Source organism: Bombus vancouverensis, chromosome 2 (assembly GCF_051014615.1).
Source record: "Bombus vancouverensis nearcticus chromosome 2, iyBomVanc1_principal, whole genome shotgun sequence".
Lineage (NCBI taxonomy): Eukaryota > Metazoa > Arthropoda > Insecta > Hymenoptera > Apidae > Bombus > Bombus vancouverensis.
In genome coordinates, this window is record NC_134912.1 from 20,525,727 (window position 1) to 20,545,736 (window position 20,010).

General features: G+C 37.7%; 1 protein-coding gene across 1 annotated transcript; it reads right to left on the reverse strand.

Annotated features, from left to right (window-relative positions):
- Positions 1-152: 152 nt before the first annotated feature.
- Positions 153-5,789, reverse strand: LOC117160107 (trypsin-2-like). The gene is made up of 5 exons (XM_033340559.2): positions 5,129-5,789; positions 3,996-4,164; positions 2,293-2,428; positions 1,405-1,512; positions 153-641 (listed from the first exon to the last, which is right to left on the reverse strand). Exons 1-5 carry the CDS (start codon positions 5,172-5,174, stop codon positions 345-347), a joined length of 756 nt encoding a protein of 251 aa, XP_033196450.2. The 5' UTR covers positions 5,175-5,789; the 3' UTR covers positions 153-344.
- Positions 5,790-20,010: the final 14,221 nt, after the last annotated feature.

The following is a 20,010-nucleotide window of genomic DNA, read 5'->3' on the forward strand; positions in this document are numbered from 1 at the left end:
ATAAAATTTAATACGTAGTGTTCTAAAAAGAATACATTCCATACGAATCAATCAGAAAATTCACCTCAAGAGAACACATTCCATTACCATTTTGTATGCGTATAGCTCACATACATATGAAACTGGTATTTTGAACATTAAATCAATCACTCTTATTTTTATAATGATTTATATTATATTTACGCAATAACGTTTACAGAAAAATATTTATCAAAAGTATAATACATTCTCTCCTTGAGATATTAACAATATTTTAGGAATATTATTATAGCTACATAGTTATATCAATATAGTATTTTATCGACTACATTGTATTTTAATTACAATTTAAGGATAATTATCTTTTAAACTCCACTGTGGGTCTTGATCCAGGACCGTAGATTAGCAACGTTCGTGTAAACACCAGGATATTTGGGTTTGGCGCACCCATAGCCCCAGGACACGAGCCCATACAGTAATCCATCAGCCGTCAAGGGTCCACCAGAGTCACCTTGGCAGGCATCTTTTCCACCTGAGGTGTAACCGGCGCATATCATTCTATCGGTGATCTTGTTCATGTACCTGTAAGCGTCTGCACACTCTGATTTGCTCACTATCGGGACCGTTACTCTCATCAACCGTGCAGAAGTCGATCCGCCTTCCTGTAACCATTCAGGAATTAACTTTCATTTATTTTATGCGAGGAAGATGAATTTTGAGCGATTAACTTTTATTAATTTTATATGAAAAATAATATAGATACTGTAAGTTTGGAAAAATACCGGTTGATATATCTAATAATTATTGCTTCTCGATATGAAATTTAAGTTGATATTTATAATATACAGGGTGGTTGGTAACTAGTCGTACAAGCGCAAAGGGGGTGATTCTACGTGAAAAAAGAAGTGGAAAATATAGAATAAAAATTTTGCGTTTGAGGCTTTGTTTTCGAGATAATCGACTTTGAATTATCGCTCGGTACTCGTGCACTTTATCACGTCTCGTTATAACGGATCTCACTGTAGATCGTTGTCTCGATGGAAAAATTAAAAAAAAAAAATTAAAAAAAAATGTTTATTCTATATTTTCGACTTCTTTTTTCGCGTAGAATCACCCCCTTTCCGCTTGTACCACCAGTTACCAACCACCCTGTATATAAATATATATTCCTTCAATAACTTTATCATTTTTATATTTACAAAATATTGTAAACAAAGGTTTCGTTACGATTCAACTATTGCGTTTACCACAGTCCTATAAATTTCTTTTTACAAAGTTTCTCGATCAGGGTATTAAGAAATCTTTTAAGAAAGTAAGACAAGAGCTTGTTTTAAAGAGTAACAGTTGGACGTACATTAAACAACAAATAATCTTTTAGATAAATAGTTTACTCTCGTTTGAAAGTTAAATGATCGACCCACGTACCGTAAGCGTACCCCATCCAGTCACGTTCACCATCTTATTAGGCAAAAGTTCCGTGTTTGCCAGTTTTATAGGTTGCACATTCGTACCAAACTGGACTGTGCCATTAATCTGAATCACAATTTTTATCGCATTAAGTTCAACAGTTCTTTGCTACTAAATTAAAATGATCGATAGTATGACAAAATTGTAATCAAACTTATCTAAAAGAAATCACGATCAGTAGGTGATATCAAGATTTTTACATGCCAATGTATTACAATTAATTACAATACAATATAATATGTTATTGAAACGACTCTCATTTAATTACAAACAAGTATTTCTGATTATCACATAACAGCGATACTAAACGCAGTTAATCAACAAACTGCAAATATATTCGACGCTTCGTTCGAAATCCGTAGCGATAATTAAAATAAATATCTGATTCTTGGTAGATAATATTTTAATCGCTATCATTTTCATTCTATTATTGCTTTTCTCTGTTTCCTTATATCGTTCTACAGCATTGGTACAGTGTCATGTACATCTTGTATGTAATAACAAGAGCATTAAGTTTTATGCGTATTTTTTTAATTTAACGCGAGTTTTATGAGTCGAAAAACGATACGAAGAAAAATCGTATTGACGATATTTTGTCAACCGAGCGTCTTTCGTACGTTAGTATACCGTTTACTCGATAAATATTGAAAATTCAAATTCATTTATTTCACATACATACGTATACATCAGATACTTTATATACATATACATGTGATACTTTACATAAACACATACATACGATATTTTACTTTTGGCGATTTTTGTATGGAAAATTCAGAATCGGCATCTTTCGCCCAATTACCCTATCATGATCGTTTTATAATATGCAATATTTTTTCTACGTACCTCCAAAAGGGCGACATCAAAATCGATGGTTCGCGCATTGTACCTAGGGTGTCGAATGATATTTTTTATTCCATAAGGAGTGCCCCAGTCTTTGTGACTGCTACCAATTCGTATAGTATATTGGCTCGGAGATGATCTGTAATCGATAGAGCGTCAAAATACCAACCAGCCCGGATTTCCCTCGTACACGATGTACATACAACGAAATGCACTTTGTTGGTTTTCCAAAATATGCGTATGGTGTTTAACGACCTTATTGTTATTGCATAATGGCCGGCAATCGGAATGGAATGCGAGCCACAAAGCCGATTTAATATCGCGATAGCTTTAATAATTATTATCGTAATGAGCCAGTGAACATTCCGATGCGCGAAAATACCCGGATCATCCGTATGATCGTATCATGGTACTTCATCCCGGTGTTCGGCAGATTCGATTATTCAAAATGGCAAAGTAAAAGTAACATCGACTCGTTGACAAGTATAATATGGCGTCATTACAGCGAAATTGTGACGTTACCGTGTAGTTGAGGAATTTGAACGACCATCCTGTAATTCTGCTCTTCGTGTTACAGATTAAAGCGCGAAAAAGATCTTTAACTTTACTAGAAGAATATTCGTTCCCAATGTAATTGATTATTATTTTCTAACTTTTAATTGGTAAATGGTAAATATGGTGGAAACATAGAAACCGAGAGGGCACATAATTGAATTTTAGACAACTGTATCAGAAGTGGTTGAGTTCGACAAATTCAAGTTAGCGTATTTACGATAAACGAAGAAAATGATTTGAGAATTCTAAAAATAAATCCTGTAATTCTGTTCTTCGTGTTACAGATTAAAGCGCGGAAAAGATCTTTAACTTTACTAGAAGAATATTCGTTCCCAATGTAATTGATTATTATTTTTTAACTTTTAATTGGTAAATGGTAAATATGGTGGAAACATAGAAACCGAGAGGGCACATAATTGAATTTTAGACAACTGTATCAGAAGTGGTTGAGTTCGACAAATTCAAGTTAGCGTATTTACGATAAACGAAGAAAATGATTTGAGAATTCTAAAAATAAATCCTGTAATTCTGTTCTTCGTGTTACAGATTAAAGCGCGGAAAAGATCTTTAATTTTACGAGAAGAATATTCGTTCCCAATGTAATTGATTATTATTTTCTAACTTTTAATTGGTAAATGGTAAATATGGTGGAAACATAGAAACCGAGAGGGCACATAATTGAATTTTAGACGACTGTATCAGAAGTGGTTGAGTTCGACAAATTCAAGTTAGCGTATTTACGATAAACGAAGAAAATGATTTGAGAATTCTAAAAATAAAGATAGAAAATATTATAATTTACTTTCGACGGAACACGATCTTAGTTGCAAACATTCCTGCAACACCCTGTATCAATAGAATGTATATAAATTGAATTTTATGAAAAAAATCCCTAGCTAAATTCTTCCTACGATAAACGGTTTTCCTGTTAATTAATTGTAGCATTTCGTCCGCAAAATATCGATTTAATGGGTAAGCCAAGAGATTATCGCGCGAAGGATAAATTCAATTAAAGTTCGTTGAACGCAATCAAAGTCGAGATTACTACGTTTTGGTCCGGAAGATTCATACGCCACCAATGTGAAGCAGACGTTTATTCACGGTTGCTTAACGCACGCATTACTGTTAACTTTATGTATTTGTGTTATTACCCCACGCAATGAGCTGCAGTGATGGCCCAATTACTACTGATGATCGAGCCACCGCAAATGTGTCCGCTAGTTTGCAAACTCAGTTGATGCGGATGTTGACCTATGTCGACCTGGCTTCCTCCAATGATTCGAGGGTCCGGAAACAGAGAGAGCGGCTTCGGCACAGAGCCTGTGGCATTAAATTAGAGAAAATGAAGTAAGGAGATTCATTGGAGAAAAACACGATGGATAGATAGCGATATTTGTTATTCTTTTGATTGTAATACCACTTGATGATTATGAGAGAAGGATTTTAATACGACATGATGAAAACAACCCGTTATGGATCTAATCACGCGAGTCTTTTAAAAATAGCTTAGTTCAAACTTAAAAATAGCGATAGTTGACTGTTGCGAGAAGCATTTTTTTTTTTTTTTTTGTTGAAAGAACATATTTTTAAAATGTTTAAAGGAATGAAAAAAACACATACACACCCCTTTCTATTTCACTCTCGCATCGATATATCACATGCAGCGATCGTATCTAATTACACAGTGCGAATCAGAAAAGGAACTTATTTGAAATATTCTATAAAGTGTACGACGAAAGTAGTTGTAAGATTTCAATTGGATTTTTCCATCGAGCCGCAGCAATGGATTACAGGCACTTTAACAGGACTGTTGCGAGAAGCTTTTCGAAAGAACACATTTTTAAAATGTTTAAAGGAATGAAAAAAAACACATACACACCCCTTTCTATTTCACCCTCGCATCGATATATCACATGCAGCGATCGTGTCTAATTACACAGTGCGAATCAGAAAAGGAACTTATTTGAAATATTCTATAAAGTGTACGACGAAAGCAGATTTCAATTGGATTTTTCCATCGAGCCGCAGCAATGGATTACAGGCACCTATCATATTTAATTACTCTATGAAAGCCAACAAATTATTTATTACTTATAGTCTATAAAGCATATAGTAAAAGCAGCTTCAAAATTTCGATTCGATTATTACTCCCGTCTATTTTACTTTCATACGTTACAATGTAATTACACAGCGTGAAAAGCAGGAAAGAAACGATACGTTTGTAACGCGGAGCGATCGTATAAGAGAATTAAAGGGCGGTGGAAATCCCTTTGCTCGCACTCACCGAGGCAGCCGACGATGAAAGCAGCGAGTAAAACGATTCGCAACATCTTAGAACAATATGAAGATTACGCGTAGCGAACAGCTTTTATACGAAAAACTTGCTGCACTGATTCAGCGAAAAATCCTTATCTGAAGACAATGTACCGTGTTTTGTCCAAGTAGCACATGGTGCAGGCATTCGTAACGTGGCGAGGGATGAGCGGGGATAGAAAGCATAGGGGACAAGGGGGATGGCAGATCGCGTAAGAGAAGAATAGCTGTGCCTTTTCGTAAACGCGATTGCAACGATATCACGAGATAAAAGTCGCGTCGTAGTATGCGAGAGGCGCGATAGGATTTTGAATAAGCGCACACTTCGCTCGATAAGGAATCTTCAATGATCTTGCTGCACGTCGCCCCTGTGCACGTTTTCTGATCGCAATGAAGCTCGGTCTTGCGACGAGCCTTCGCGACAGATTGCTCGAACCATGCTCCGTTATTACGATGAAATCTCCTTAAGAATCGAATTTTCCTTGCTGCTGCGCAAATTTTCCATCTTTTTCTTATAAGCACGCTCGCGTTACAAACGCGAATTATAAGCTATGTTGCTGGGCGTAGTGTGTAACGCGTAGACTGAGGATTTTTACACAAATCCGCATCTTTGTAAACACGAACGACGAAATAAATTCCAAATAGCGATTCTCCACTTTACATAGGATAATTCATTTATTTCTACATATTAGCTATGTATATTCCGTACGTGTTTGGATCTTTCGATTTCCTATAAATACATAAATACCTCAGATAGGTAATATGGAAATCAGGAAGAGAAGAAACGATAGAAAGAACATTTCTGGTTCGGTCGTGGAACTTTGAAGTTGCCGGACATTTTAATCCCCTCGTCTTTCATCCCGTTACTTTTAGAATATTCATATTAAATTACGAAATTTCGTAAGAGTCTCTTGCGATAATTCATGCAAAATTTTACGGTATAGAAATAGATTCTATAGGCAAATTATTTGCCATTGTAGTATGTACTCGCATAGATAATGATACATTAACAAGCAAGTATCATGTCAAAAAATAATTTATTAGTCGATGGAATTGAAGTTGAATGGAATCGAAACGACAAACTACGAACTATGAATAAAGAAATCGATAAAAATATTACAACCGCTGAATAAATTATTATTTCACCCTCTGTGTTAATATCTTCTATCGAAGATTAATTTTATATTATTTTATATTATATTCAAGTTTATATACATATGTATATAACGATATATAAAAATCGATGTATTACATTAAACGTAAGATTTGCCCTTTTACGAATGAAATTTTAGCTTGATATTTCTTGAAAATTCGTTAAATTATTACATCATAAATAATTCAACGATTATTAAATATTATTACATCACTCTTTTCGGCATGTTCTAATTTAGCCTAATTGCTTCAACGACTGACGAAGATATACGATCTCGACGTATCGACATTTTTTATCTGTAATAAAGCTAAATCATCTTTAAACATCCTGATTTATTTAAATTTACAATTGACAGCGTCGCTATTTTCATAGGACGTTATTAGCAACCGGGGACCGATTGCTCGTTCGCGGTTGGTCGTTAGAATTTGAAGGCTAATTGCACACGTTGATTTACACATTTTGTCAGCAAATATATGGATCACTAACGATTGTCCTGCGATTAAACATCCTGCAACGACCGATTGCCGCACGCCACGATTCCATGAAATAAAGCGCAACACAACCAATGTGTATTAGCTTGTAGCAATTCTAAAAGTTAATCGTGTAATCGGTTTCCCCGGCAGCTTTGTACACTTTGTCATCGAATTTTAGTTGCTATCAAAATTAATCATGTTTTTTCTTTATTAATCTCCCTTCGATCAGTCGCAGGTTACATTTTATTTCTCGATAAAACGACCACGAGACGATAATACAGTATTTTCTCCGCGGTAAAGATTCGCGCTTCGATTTTCAGAATTCTTTATCCATCTGTTTTTACGTTGTTGTTTGTTTACGAAGATCAAAGCTTCGTTAGAACTTTGTTACTCCGCTCGTATCTCAACATCCTTAGCTTAATTTACTTTGTATCTACGATTCCATCTCTCTAACACCTTTACGCTATTTTTCCTTTTTATCTTTTTGCGCTACTAGTACTAACTTGTATACTGTAATACGAAATGCGATTATCGTTCATTGCATTACTACGGATATGCTGTGTCTAACACAGTCCACCAGATTCGATCACCATAATAGTATCTAACGCTAGGAACAAAACACGAAGCTCGGAACATGCACCGCTCTACCTCGTACCCTTGTCAGCTTTTCGCGAGAAAACGCATTTTCCAGAGGCGCCGTTAATCGATAGAAGCGCGATAAAGAGCCAATGACACGTTTCGTAACCACGTACAGCTACTGCCAAACAATTATCGTATCTTTCATATTTATCTCTTTCAATGCTGAAATCAATTATTCGCCGCTTAATCTCCGATTAATTTCATCTGTATTTTTCTGTCGTTTTGTTCGCCCAAGTCGTTGCAGTCAATCGAGATACTTCAATGTTATCGCTGTAATCTATTGTTCCGACTCCATACGATGCTTCGATCACAGATACGTATCTTGTTTATTTAGTTAAAAAATCAGTCACGATCGATAAACGAAAAACTGTCTGAAATATTTAGGACAGTTTCGATAAGATTTCCTTTTTATAACCGCATCGAGGATTAGAGCGGATCGATCGACTTACACGACAGTTTCTTCGTGCCCCGTTATCTCGTTACTAGTTAGCCAGACGTGGCAGAAGAGGAAGATCGGTAAAATTGGTTTTCATCGATGACGATCGAAACGATGTTCGAATTCTTCGACCGGTAGCTCGATTCGTTTTCCTACTGACGTTCCTCGGGACTTTTAATCCGCAAAGAGAAGCGAAACCGTGAAGACAACTGGAAGAGGAATCGAGCGCGAGTCCCATAGCTTTAGTAGCAAAGATTCCATCGACATCGTCTGGTTCATTGCTAATTAATTAGTTTTCGATCCGGCCGACTTTCAATGGCCGCTCCATCCGCTTTTTTCCCCTTCGACGATAACCTCGCTTATTCCACGGGAGAACTTCTCTAATAGAAATTCTTGCTGCAATTATTTCACAGGTAAAACGAGTTGAAAGCCGGACTTACGATCGAACGGAACGAGTCGCGCTGCTCCGGATAAGGCACGAAGAAACGTGAAATGTTCCGCCTTTAAGGGAACACTTTCGAACGTTCGCGTTGAAAGCAGAAGTACCGTGTCAGAGAACGTTCTTAGTCGCCTTTGCTATGGCTGTTTTCACAAAGCGCTTAGTCAGTCGATCAATTGGCGAGTGCGTAATTAGATTTACGGACTCTGCATATGCGGCGATACTTTAACCCGTCAACGGAATCGTATCTTAAGTAGAAACTTCTCTAATCGCGGAATTAAAAGTTAATAAATAACAAAAAAAAAAAGAACAAAGAAATAAACCAAAGAAACTACATACGTGTTAAATTCTATGTAAAAACGCGAAGTTCCATATCGTTGGAAAATTACTTAATTTTAAAGATGACAAGAAAAAAATAATTATTCGTACGCGTGATCTTTTGTTTCAATTTTACGCTAAAGATTTTGTTGAAACATTGGTAGCTCTATTTTTTCCGCGCCAGAGTTAAACGCAACAACTCCCAAACGCATCGCGCACAAAACTTCGAAAACAAACCATTCGCATGAAAAGAAAGAAAAGAAAAGAGAAATCGCGGTATATAAATATTTTAATCGGGAAGCAAAAATAGATTCGACATCTCGTAGCAATATCTTTAAGACAGCACAAACCGTACCAGGTCAAACGTTGCGCAATACCCAGGGATATGCGGATCGCGCGACAGCAGGCAGCGCTGTCTACTTATACGCCATATTTCGAGGATTGTTACGACGGAATAAAAGAGTAACACGACAGGCTGTGCACTCGCCGACATCGGTCTCGCCACCAGCGATTAACATATAAATCAAATCTCTGCCGGTGCAACCCATCCGCCGAAACCTCGACCCGAGCTACCCTTCCCATCCAAGCCTACCAGATTTGCCAAATCTCGCTGATGCCAGCGTAAGATACGTGTCTCTGGCAGCCTGTGCTCATCCTTTGGATAGCTTACGAACTTTCGTCCCGTCGCAAACCCGAAACTCGTCGTCGATACAACCTACGATCCTGATTGAATATGTCACGGAGATGAAACCGGCCGCCTGTCAAGAATCGACGAGACTTTCGCGACCAAACTTCCTGCAACTTACCGCCAGTGCGCGAGCAGCTTCGCGAAAGGTTCGAGAAGAAGGTGAGTCAGTTTTCGTAGCAATCGTCGAAAGAGGTCGTTTTTCGAAATATCGGATAATTTAAAGAAGGATGGAAGCTCGAGTAGTTTGTACGTCGTAGATCGAAGGCGGATCGTGCGCTATTTGGGTGTTAAGTTTTTTGGGTACCACGATGTCATTCGATAAACGCGGAAAATAAAGTCCATTGTCGTCGATATTTTTTTACGTTCATGCGACCTAGCGACTGCAAAAAAAACGGTTCTCTAACGTAGAATAGTGGAAGAAGAGAACGATAGATTCGAAGCCTTTTTCAGGATAACTGATAAATTCATAATGTTTTGTAAGAAACGAATATTAGTTTAAATGTTAATTACGCTATTTAATTCAGTTTGTTCGTTAGTAATATCTTTCAAACTTTCGCGCACTTAATCTTGAAATCAAACAAAACGATAGTAACGTGGAATTGATCGATGGCATATTGAATTTCAAAATTATTTCTCCGTAAGAGATAAATACATTTTATCATGTTTTCACCTACCATTTCTATTTCATAATCGAAGGCTGAACGATTTTAAGATTCTATATATGTGATCAGTTCCACGTTACACATATCACGGTATCGAAGATATTAAAATATTGTTCGTCTTAATCATCACACCTTTACCTTCCATAGAACTTTGTCAACTTATCAATTATTCTTTAAAAGTTCACATCTTTCGAGAAATTGTTTTTATCTTCAATCGTGCGAATGAGCAGACTTAAAAGCAATCTTCCGATCGATGTTGGTATCAACGAAATCGTCAGCCGGGAAAGCGGAGTATTGATACAGCGACGTCAAAATTTTCCAGTAGCTCGAAGCGAGAATTCGTCGACGAGAAGATTGCCAACGTAATTTGAACGGAAAGAATGGGAGGCAAAATGTGTGACCAAGGCGACAGATCGCCGTAAGTCTGCCGTGAAAGGACTAACGAGTGCCATCCTGGAAGAATTCTTCGGCCAACCGCCGCTATTTTCTGCTTCCTGCATTTTCCCCTCGTACCTGTCCGTGCGTCTTCTCGTTTCTTGTTTCCTCTCCTTCTTGCCGTCCAAAGTTTGTCTTTTCTCGTCCAGTTCGCTATTAGTTCATCTTCGATCCTGTTCCACCGACCGTTTTGGTACTACGTCGATTGGATTCCTTCTACCGACGATGGTCAGCGTCGAAGATTTCGCGATTACTACGTGGCAGTGTGTAGCTACGTGATTTCGAAACCATCGTTGGCGTTGATTGTCGAAAATTTCGAAAATTTCAGACGTACGTGCCGCGATATTTCTTTCTTTCTCTCGTGGAAATACAAGGGCAAGAGTAATTTTGAAACAGACATATTTGAAAATATGGCGAGTCGAATCGGGATCGGCACGAATCGAGTAGATTCAGTAAATTAGATAACTACGAAGTCACAGTTTATTTCTTTATATTTGTTGCTTTATTCTTGATATACATCCCGGTAACGAAATGTTAGTCAGTGATCAAACGAGCAATTTGCCCAATGATTGAACGTAAACTCCTATTACACGCGCGCAAAATCATTGGTAATAGGAAGAACTAATCAACTTTTGTTCTATAAACATCGGTTATTCAAACTGCGTTAAACAAAAGTACCATTTACATATTAAAATTGTTTCCTGTTTACACGTATATGTATCCGTAAATGGCCTATTTATGCAACCTCCACTTCCATCCTCATAAAATAGCTTTTGCCGGTCAAAAAGTTTATACATTATAAAATGCTAATTTCTTTCAAACTTTTATGAGTAAATATCAAAATTTGCGTAACTTCTTGACTAATCGAGAACTCGACCGCAGGTTCCCAATCACCGTGTTGCAAATATTTCTGCGTATTACTGAAAGCTACGTTACGTGGTAGAGTAACTACGTACGCTCTCCATAATTCGTATAAACCCGGCATAAATTATACGATGTGATAAATGTATTAAATGGAAACTCGCTATAGACACTTTCGATTCTTCCTCCACGGCGGCAACACCACCGATACGCTTAAACAACTAAAACACGAGACATATTGAATACATAATTGGCTTGCAGGATTGCTGCGAAGTCTTCGAAGGCGCGAGGATTACCGTGAACCTGATTGCTCGGCAGCTTTGTGACGCAATTTGGATTTTCCACCCTTATCCTCTCGCACGCTTCGTACCTCTCGAGTTTCTACGTCGAGGCTACACGATACTTCCAAAGCGTCGTACAGACTGAACTGCTTTCCTTATTAAACTGTCCAATGAATTGAATAATGAAACGACGCACATCCGAACAGGAAAACCGGAGAATCGCGCAATTGTAGAAAGCGCGTAATTTCGATTTTCTCGGATCGACTACTAAAAGCAGGGATCGACGAAGGTCCGATTCTAAAACGCAACATCGGTTAATTCATAATCATAATTAATAATAAAGTTATAGATTTCATGGAATCGAAGCACGGCGAAAGATTATAAGTTCGAAAGAACGAATCTTTATCGCTGCAAGTACGCGCGCGTTGTGCATTAAATTCAGTCGCCGCACACACCATATTGCGATTTGCATACGTTTAAGACTAAATAAACACGTACAGCTGCGGGGCCGCGGCACAGCTCGTTGCCGAAGTTTAAACAGAGTTTAAGGTTCAAACTCTTATTTTGCGGTGCATCTGTTCCGCGCTGGTGCAAGTAATTTATTACGTCGCAAAACTCGTGTCTCCCCGCATTGCATAGCATTTTCTCCTGCGCGTACACTCGCCTACGAACAGCCATAGCCCGTAACACGTGAACAAAAACAAAGAAGAACGAAAACCATCGGAACGCCATCGGTTATTAAAAAGCCAAACGAAAGAGGCGCGCTCGTGAACGTATCGTTTCTTCCGTTTGTAAGCGAGAAAACTCGCGTGGTAAAGTTTGCGATACGGAAATTACGCGACGAAGTAATAAATCAAATGGAGATAAACGACAGAAGCGAGTGTCGCGATAGGAGTGAACAGGATAGAGGGTGAAATACAGGACGAAAAAATAAAGGAAAGCGTGGAACGTGTCGCCTGTAGGTGAAAGAAGTTGCGTCAAGGGAAATAGTAAGTTTACGGGCGGCGTGTTCGCAGAAGCGGACGAAAAGTTCCGAGAAAACAATGACGAAATAAAACGCCGTAACGTATGTACCCAGGTTTCACGGCAGCCTTGGGCGGTCGTTCTTCCTTCTCGTACTCGTACGCGAACGTTTCCCAACGAGCCCGCTTTTATGCACTGTACGACCTCGGAATGTTAGCAGTGGCAGCTACCGGGTATAGAAATTGTAAGTAAAATTCAGCGACGGTACACGAGGGTAGAATGGCTGAAAAGATCCGAAGTCAACTTTCGGGGTAATTCGTAACTGAAAATACCCCTTCAAATTCAGTTTCCGTGACGGGAAAGCGTGCACGACCTTTCCGTTCTCCGTCAAACCGTCAAAGGATGAATGCTTCCCTTCTTTCCCTTTGTTGCGCGTGTCTATTTGAATTTGTTCGATTTGATTATTCGCCTCGGATAAATTACCTAGAAGTTACGTGAAATTGAGTTTTGGCAAGGGTAGAGGCTGTACTATCGGGAAAAGAAACGCTTAATGCGACTATCGTTCGGCTAAATTATTTTGAAAATACGTGAAACGCCTTTTCTGACAAGACCTCGCGCTTCGGTCGTGATAAAACATAAGTTTTTTACCGATTTACGCAGTTTCTGCGCCAATCTTCTTCATAGACGTAAACTATAAAAAACTCTTACAAAACTGAAACAAACGTATTCGTGCGTATCATTGAAAATACGTACGTACGTCGATACAGACAGTTCTTAACTTGGTTACAAATTGATATTTGTAGCGAATTACTATTTACTGGCGCCGTTTATTTATATACAGGGTGGTTGGTAATTGTTGGTACAAGCGGAAAGGGGCTGATTCTACGCGAAAAAGGAAGTCGAAAATATAGAATAAAAATTTTTCGTTCGAGGCTTTGTTTTCGAGAAAATCGATTTTAAATTTTCGCTCGGTACGCGTGCACTTTATCGCGTCTCGTTATAACGGATCTCACTGTAGATCGTTGTCTCGATTGACCTTTTTTTTTATTCTACAAATTTTTATTCTATATTTTTTATTCTATATTTTCGACTTCTTTTTTCGCGTAGAGTCACCCCCTTTCCGCTTGTACCACCAGTTACCAACCACCCTGTACATACCCTAACAATTTTTACGAGGCAACCTGCCTATGTTCGTTCTCGCGGTTTGAAAGCTTAAAATCTCAATTCGTGAAATACAGGTACCGTTTCCCGTATGTGAATATAAATAAAATGATCGCGTATAAAAATAGTCTTTGTAGGAAAGTCTGTGCAACGTTACACGGATGTCTGTATCTTCTCATAAATACGTCTAGTCAATCGCGATAGTATTGCTCGTACGGCGAGGATTGTTCAAAAAGCTAGGAATCAAGTTTAACGAGAAGCAAATTGAATAATTAGATCGACGATTAGACACGATATACGCAGCTTGAACGTTCGATTCGCGGTAAGACGGTACCCTTATCGACCTCGTCTCGATGCGGTTGTTAGCTTATTTACACCATGGATGATTAAAGCGAGTACACCGCAATACAGCATGTAGCACAGTGCGCTAAAACAATACGTTATTGTAAGTACAATGGCCTTCGTTACATCTGGCCCGCGGGCAATCAGCTTTTGTATTTCAGTCTCACGTATTGTCCGTCGTACGCGGCATATATGTATATACTTATGGGACAACGGAATTTTTCTGAAATTTGATCTGCTAATACGCAACATCCGTCGATTTTTCTCTCTTCTCTATACCGATTCGCTAATTTCTCGGTCGTAGATGGAATAACACGTATTGAAATAATTTTTAACGTAATTAAATTTTAACGATGTATTTAATATTCTATATATATTTAATATCCAAATTTTCTCTCGATAATCGTTGTTTTATTCGTACTTCGATTAAAAGGTATCCATTGTAATTGATATAAATTTTCAAGCAATTTATACGCTAATTTATTTGACTTTCAAAAAGACTGTAATATCTTTCAAAGTTTAATTCTTTAAATAACACGATTTGTTTAAAGAAAGCTTCAATGGCTGTAACTTTTGTAGCATAATATTTTCGGTTCAAAGTTTGCTTAAACATATAAACACGTAATAATACGCGGAGAGGAAAATTTCCAAACTTTACTCTCAATATTTTGATTTAGTTAGCTTGCTCGCCCCGACTATCTGATAGATAATTTTCGCCTGAAAAGTTGCTCGTTTTATTGTCGAATCGCAGTTGCAATCGCGTGCAATCAAAATCAGTCATGCCTTTCATTAGTCATCCGTCTGTCAATCACACGATACAATATATTTCTCATTAAAAGAGCGAGAATAACGTTGATTTCACGTGTATTTTTATACGTAGATACATTTATCCAACACGGAAGGAAATTTATCGATTATTTAATTAGAATTTACGGTACAGTAGGATCCATAAAGTGGAATTATAATCTATACGCTCGTATAACTATCGGTATATATACCGATGTATAGGCGACAAAAATTAATATTTCTTGATCACAGCAAACGTAACTAAAATGATCGTAAATTTTTTCTCGCCAGTTCAATCTTTAATCAACGAATCGATGGAAAATGCTTCCCGGATACAATGGCTTAAACAGAAGGTTCGATAAAACGTGGTACGATGGACAATATCACGAAAAATAACGTCACTAAAAGCTAATATCGTTATGAAAATTTGTAAAATTGATCGCGCTAATGATACTATTGTATACTAATACTACCGAAATTCGTTTGAATGGCAATCGTTGTTAAAAGCTAGGAGGATACAATGACAAAGAAGTTTTCGTCGAGTGAAAGTCCTAGGATGCTCTTTATACTGCAACGAGAGGACATTGGAACGGCGAATGACACACGTAACTACGGAATTCCTACTAGCTCGGTCGCATAACGGAATTTCTACTCTTTGCCGCAACGGGATCGTCGCAACGACCAGGTAAACTTTTAATACGAAATTCCTCACGCGACGATGCCGTCGCGCCGATACGCCGGAATTCTTTGCCAACGCAAATGGACACGGAATTAACTTAGCTTGACGCAAACCATAGTCGTAATTAAAACGGCTGCGTGCGATGAGCCTCGTCTTAGGATGGATTAAACGCGATTTAGCACGAATCGAGGAATTTAAATAGAGAATAAGAGAGAGAATGGATGCCGATGGTTAACAATGTATAAAGCTTCAGACCATAACCTGGATTGCTCTTCCCCTTTCTTTACTTTTTAATTTAATACAAATATCTTTTGCTCGTATCGTAAGCCTTACCAAGTTGAAATTAACAAGAATAACTCGAGCAAAGCCTTTAAGAAGATTATTTCTGTTTTCGAATGAACAGCTCGTATCCGTGGATTTGTCTACAAATTGCGTCTGCAGTTTAAGATATAATTATTTCTCAATAGGACGAACCACGATGGAGGTATATTTCACATAACGTTAAAAATCATAAAACTTTGAATTTATGGTTATGCCATATCTTGCACGATTTCGCGAAACATTCGATTTCAACCTTATGAACCGATTTCTTTTCGTAATAGATAGTGGTTTCGTTTATTAACATTAGCCGGACTACGTTTCAAAAAAGTGTCAAATTTTTCTGAATTTTCGAGCTGCCAAACTTGCCTTGTCAATAATAGCGTCTATATTGGAAAATAATATACCTTTAATAAAATAGTATTCTTATCGTTACACCGTACGCCTATACAGTTTCAACGTATCGAAATATCGTACGATAATATCAAGATATGTTTCGGGAAATTTAGCTCGCACGAATGAAACAGCCAGTGTAAACAAAAGTAAAACTCATTAAAAATAAAATGTAGAAACAAGGATTTCGAGTCGACAGAATATTCCATACGTGGAAATCTCGTTACAATTTTCATAACTCTCTTATACGAGGTGATATTCGTTCGGGCGCAAGCTTGATTATCACAGACAGGAAATACATTTTTTTCAGAGAGTATCGAGTAAATTCTCTTAGCGATGTATAAAGAGTTAATGTCTTAAGTTAAGTAGTTGGTGCCTCGAGGTAGTCAACAGAACGGTCGTTAGCCAAATATATACGCCGAGACCTGAATAATTTCCGCGTTTAAGCTTCGCGTACCACGGAATTTAGACTTTTATAGCCACTTTGGTATATGAGTTAACCAGTATATTTCTTGATGTATTCCTTGAAACGCTATTTAAAAACTGACTCGTACGAAGGCAAATATCATATTTATTGCTTTGTCGCATACTATCCGTGCATATCGTCATAGTTTATTGCCTCTGCATTATACGAATTTAAACCGAGAATGTTGTTTTCGGAAGATGAGCTTTGCCAAGATTATCCTATTCGACGTCCCATTTTATTTCAGAACGACGAAACGAATCAAATTGCATTCGTCTGTAATCTACAGTCCAGATATCGCAACACGATTATATTCTGTACGTCATAAACGATTACTGACAACTGATAACGCGAAGAATTAATAGGCCCATGCATTCCAGCTTTTTTTACCTCGAGTTAAATTAAACGCGTAAATGTAGGAACGCAGAGATTCCCAGAGACAGACACGTAATTGATCCATCAAGCTCTTCGAACTCGCCTAAATATCCTCAGAAATAAACGAATCTCGCGAAACTAAAGTAGAATACACATTGGTACATTTTATTGAAACACCTAAAGATAATAGGAGCAAAAATTTGACCCCACTACGTCTCACCTTTCATTTTTTACCTTTACGTTTCACTACTGTTCAACATTAGCTGAAAGGTTATTGTTTGCGATGGTTACGAATAATATCACGTTTGTTCAGGATATCAGAATAGCTTCTAAAGGTTAATTTATATTACCATTTGTCGTATTAATCGATAAATATATATCTCCCGTACATGTAAAGTCCACAAAAAGAAACATATATTTTTCTAAAAGAAGACAAAGAACAAAAGGGAAAAACCAACAGATAAAAACATGTACAAAGACACTGATTAAAAAAAGTAAATCACCTGCCATTATCTGTAGCCATATATCAAGATCACAATCTCAATCAACTGATTCTATTGAAAAGAATAATCCGCAAAACATATTTATATCCCCTTGCGGCCATAATTCTAAGAATATGTCTGGAAGTCTGTATACTGCTCCTCGTATCAGCGATCTCGCAACATCCCTGCGGTAAAATCGAATCGAATGACTACGTATAATAGAGCAGGAAAGGAGAAGGGCATTCAAGAAACGAACTGAAGAGAGCTAATGACCGGCTTATTGTTAAAATGCAAGAGGTCTGCGAGGTGTCATCAATAGCAGCCGAACAATTCCCGTTGGAATTACCGCGTGCGCCGTATATAGCGCACTCTATTTCCGAGTACAAGACCTTTGGGAGGTAACCAGCAGGTTGACCCGAAGCTTACGGAACCGGATGGCTAACCGCGATCCACAGCTCGCATCCGGCCAACCAGTGCCCTCTCGATAACGTTCGAGTTTCTGAACTTACACGGTTCGCTTTTCTATTACTAGCTGCCAAATGAATTTCAAACGGCCGTGACCAGGCTACTGCACCTGTAATTACCGTGCCTAGCGCGTACACAAACACGCGAAACGATGGTCAACGTGGCACAGTCGCTGCTTCGTTCGATTTCGATACACGATAAATACACGTATCGCCATACTTTCGTTCGTTTTTCATTTTCCGATCGAATCAGTATCGAGGAATTCAATTACCATATCTCTCGTTTTCTTTGGAACTAGCTGCCACGCTCGACTGCTGCTGGGCTTGTGAGAAACTTTGGCGCAGATGTTAGAGATGTTGAAAAATTATCCGTAGACTGGACTTTGTGCATTTATGGGAAATTTAAAGGTAGATACGATACGTAAAAGTATATAAAAGTACTTGTAAAGTAATTGTTATAATATTTATTAGATTTCCTGAGTTTTATTTATAAAAGTATGGATCTGTTGCTTCTCGTGGAGGAAATTGGAATATCGGCGAAGAAATATAACTCTTAATTATAGCGACTGAATATAGGCTACTATATATAAAATACATTTGTTTATTGAAAGGTCGTACGTTGATGTATTAACCGCGATATTATTTTCCGACAAAATTAATTTGATGTACACAATTATCGAGCAAAATTTCGACAAATTTTGTTAAACTCCATCGAGGCTCGTGTAATATTTTCCTTTATGATTTTAAATACAAAAATAAGAATCAAAATACTATTGATATATGTGGAATTGATACAAGTACCTCCTTGCTAATATTTCCAGAGGAAATACACATTATTCGTATACAGGAACGTTATAACCACATATATTACCAATAATTATTAAACACCCATAGGCGTTGTATTGTTCCATTCCACTCGTTCATAAAACGTACCTGTGTTAATCAAATTTCACATGCTTATAGAGGAAACGAGTTTAAATTTTACACAGCACACGTTCGTTCCATTCGCCGCAACGAGTCTCCAAAAATTAAATTTTCACCGCTATTATATTGCTCAAAAGAAGCAACAAGGTTTCGAACAAACGTTTCGTAAATTTTCCTACAAATTAATACACTACGTCATTACTAAACGTATAATACTCATTATCGTACAAATATATTATCAAATGTCAAATCAATTTGCGAAAACAAGTTTTAATTCAAATAAAAAAAAAGGGGGGGAAGAAGTTTAGATAAAATTCTACTCACCAAAAACTACGCACATAATTTTATTGTTAAAATGGTTAAAACGTTCCCGTAATACCTTGTTTCAGTTTCATTTGAAAAACTTTCCCCGGTTTGGATAAAATCCAATTGCTGTCATTGAAAAAAATGGTCCAATATCGAGAACAATTCGGCAAGAAGAAACGACCGCGTAATGGTATTTTCGCGCGGGATGTCGCGCTGCTGGATACATCGCGTGCAATTATCTCCCTTCGGATGGTGAGGTAATCAGAACCACGGTAATTACCACGCTCAGTAATACCGCGAGTTGCGAGTCGGAGGTCGGGGACCGTAAAATGGGTTGGCTCGCGCGAAGACAAGCAACGAGTCAGTGAAAGGGTGAAGATACGCAGCGAAACGCGTTGCGAGAGACGCGTGCACGCGGTAACAGAAAGGGTGGCTTCGATGTAAACAATGAAACGAGAATTTGTACGTTGTTGAAATGCTTGATGCTTATATCCTCTATTCCTTAAATTCTTCGACTTACTTGGGAACGTACGAAAAGCGGGTCGACGCTGTTTCTTTCACGTTCCCTTAAAAACTATCGATTAACCAAATGGATCGATCCTTCTGTTTTCGACAAAAATGCTCTCGAGTTTTAGTATAATATTTCCTATTCGGAATATCACCGGAGAAAAAATTATTTTTTCACAATCTAAATGCATTTACGATGCAATTTGTATTTCTTTGCTATATATTTTCATTTTTCCCTTGAACTTGAAACATCTTCGAAGCCTATTTGTTTCCAAAGCCACGTATGAACGTATTTATGTAGTTCG

Excerpts from the sequence above, each read along its gene's own strand:
- LOC117160107 (XM_033340559.2), bottom strand. The coding sequence starts at position 5,174 with ATGTTGCGAATCGTTTTACTCGCTGCTTTCATCGTCGGCTGCCTCG. Across the intron at positions 1,513-2,292 it reads TTGATGTCGCCCTTTTGGAG|ATTAATGGCACAGTCCAGTT; the intron begins GTACGTAGAAAA and ends ATTGTGATTCAG. Across the intron at positions 642-1,404 it reads CTGGATGGGGTACGCTTACG|GAAGGCGGATCGACTTCTGC; the intron begins GTACGTGGGTCG and ends GAATGGTTACAG.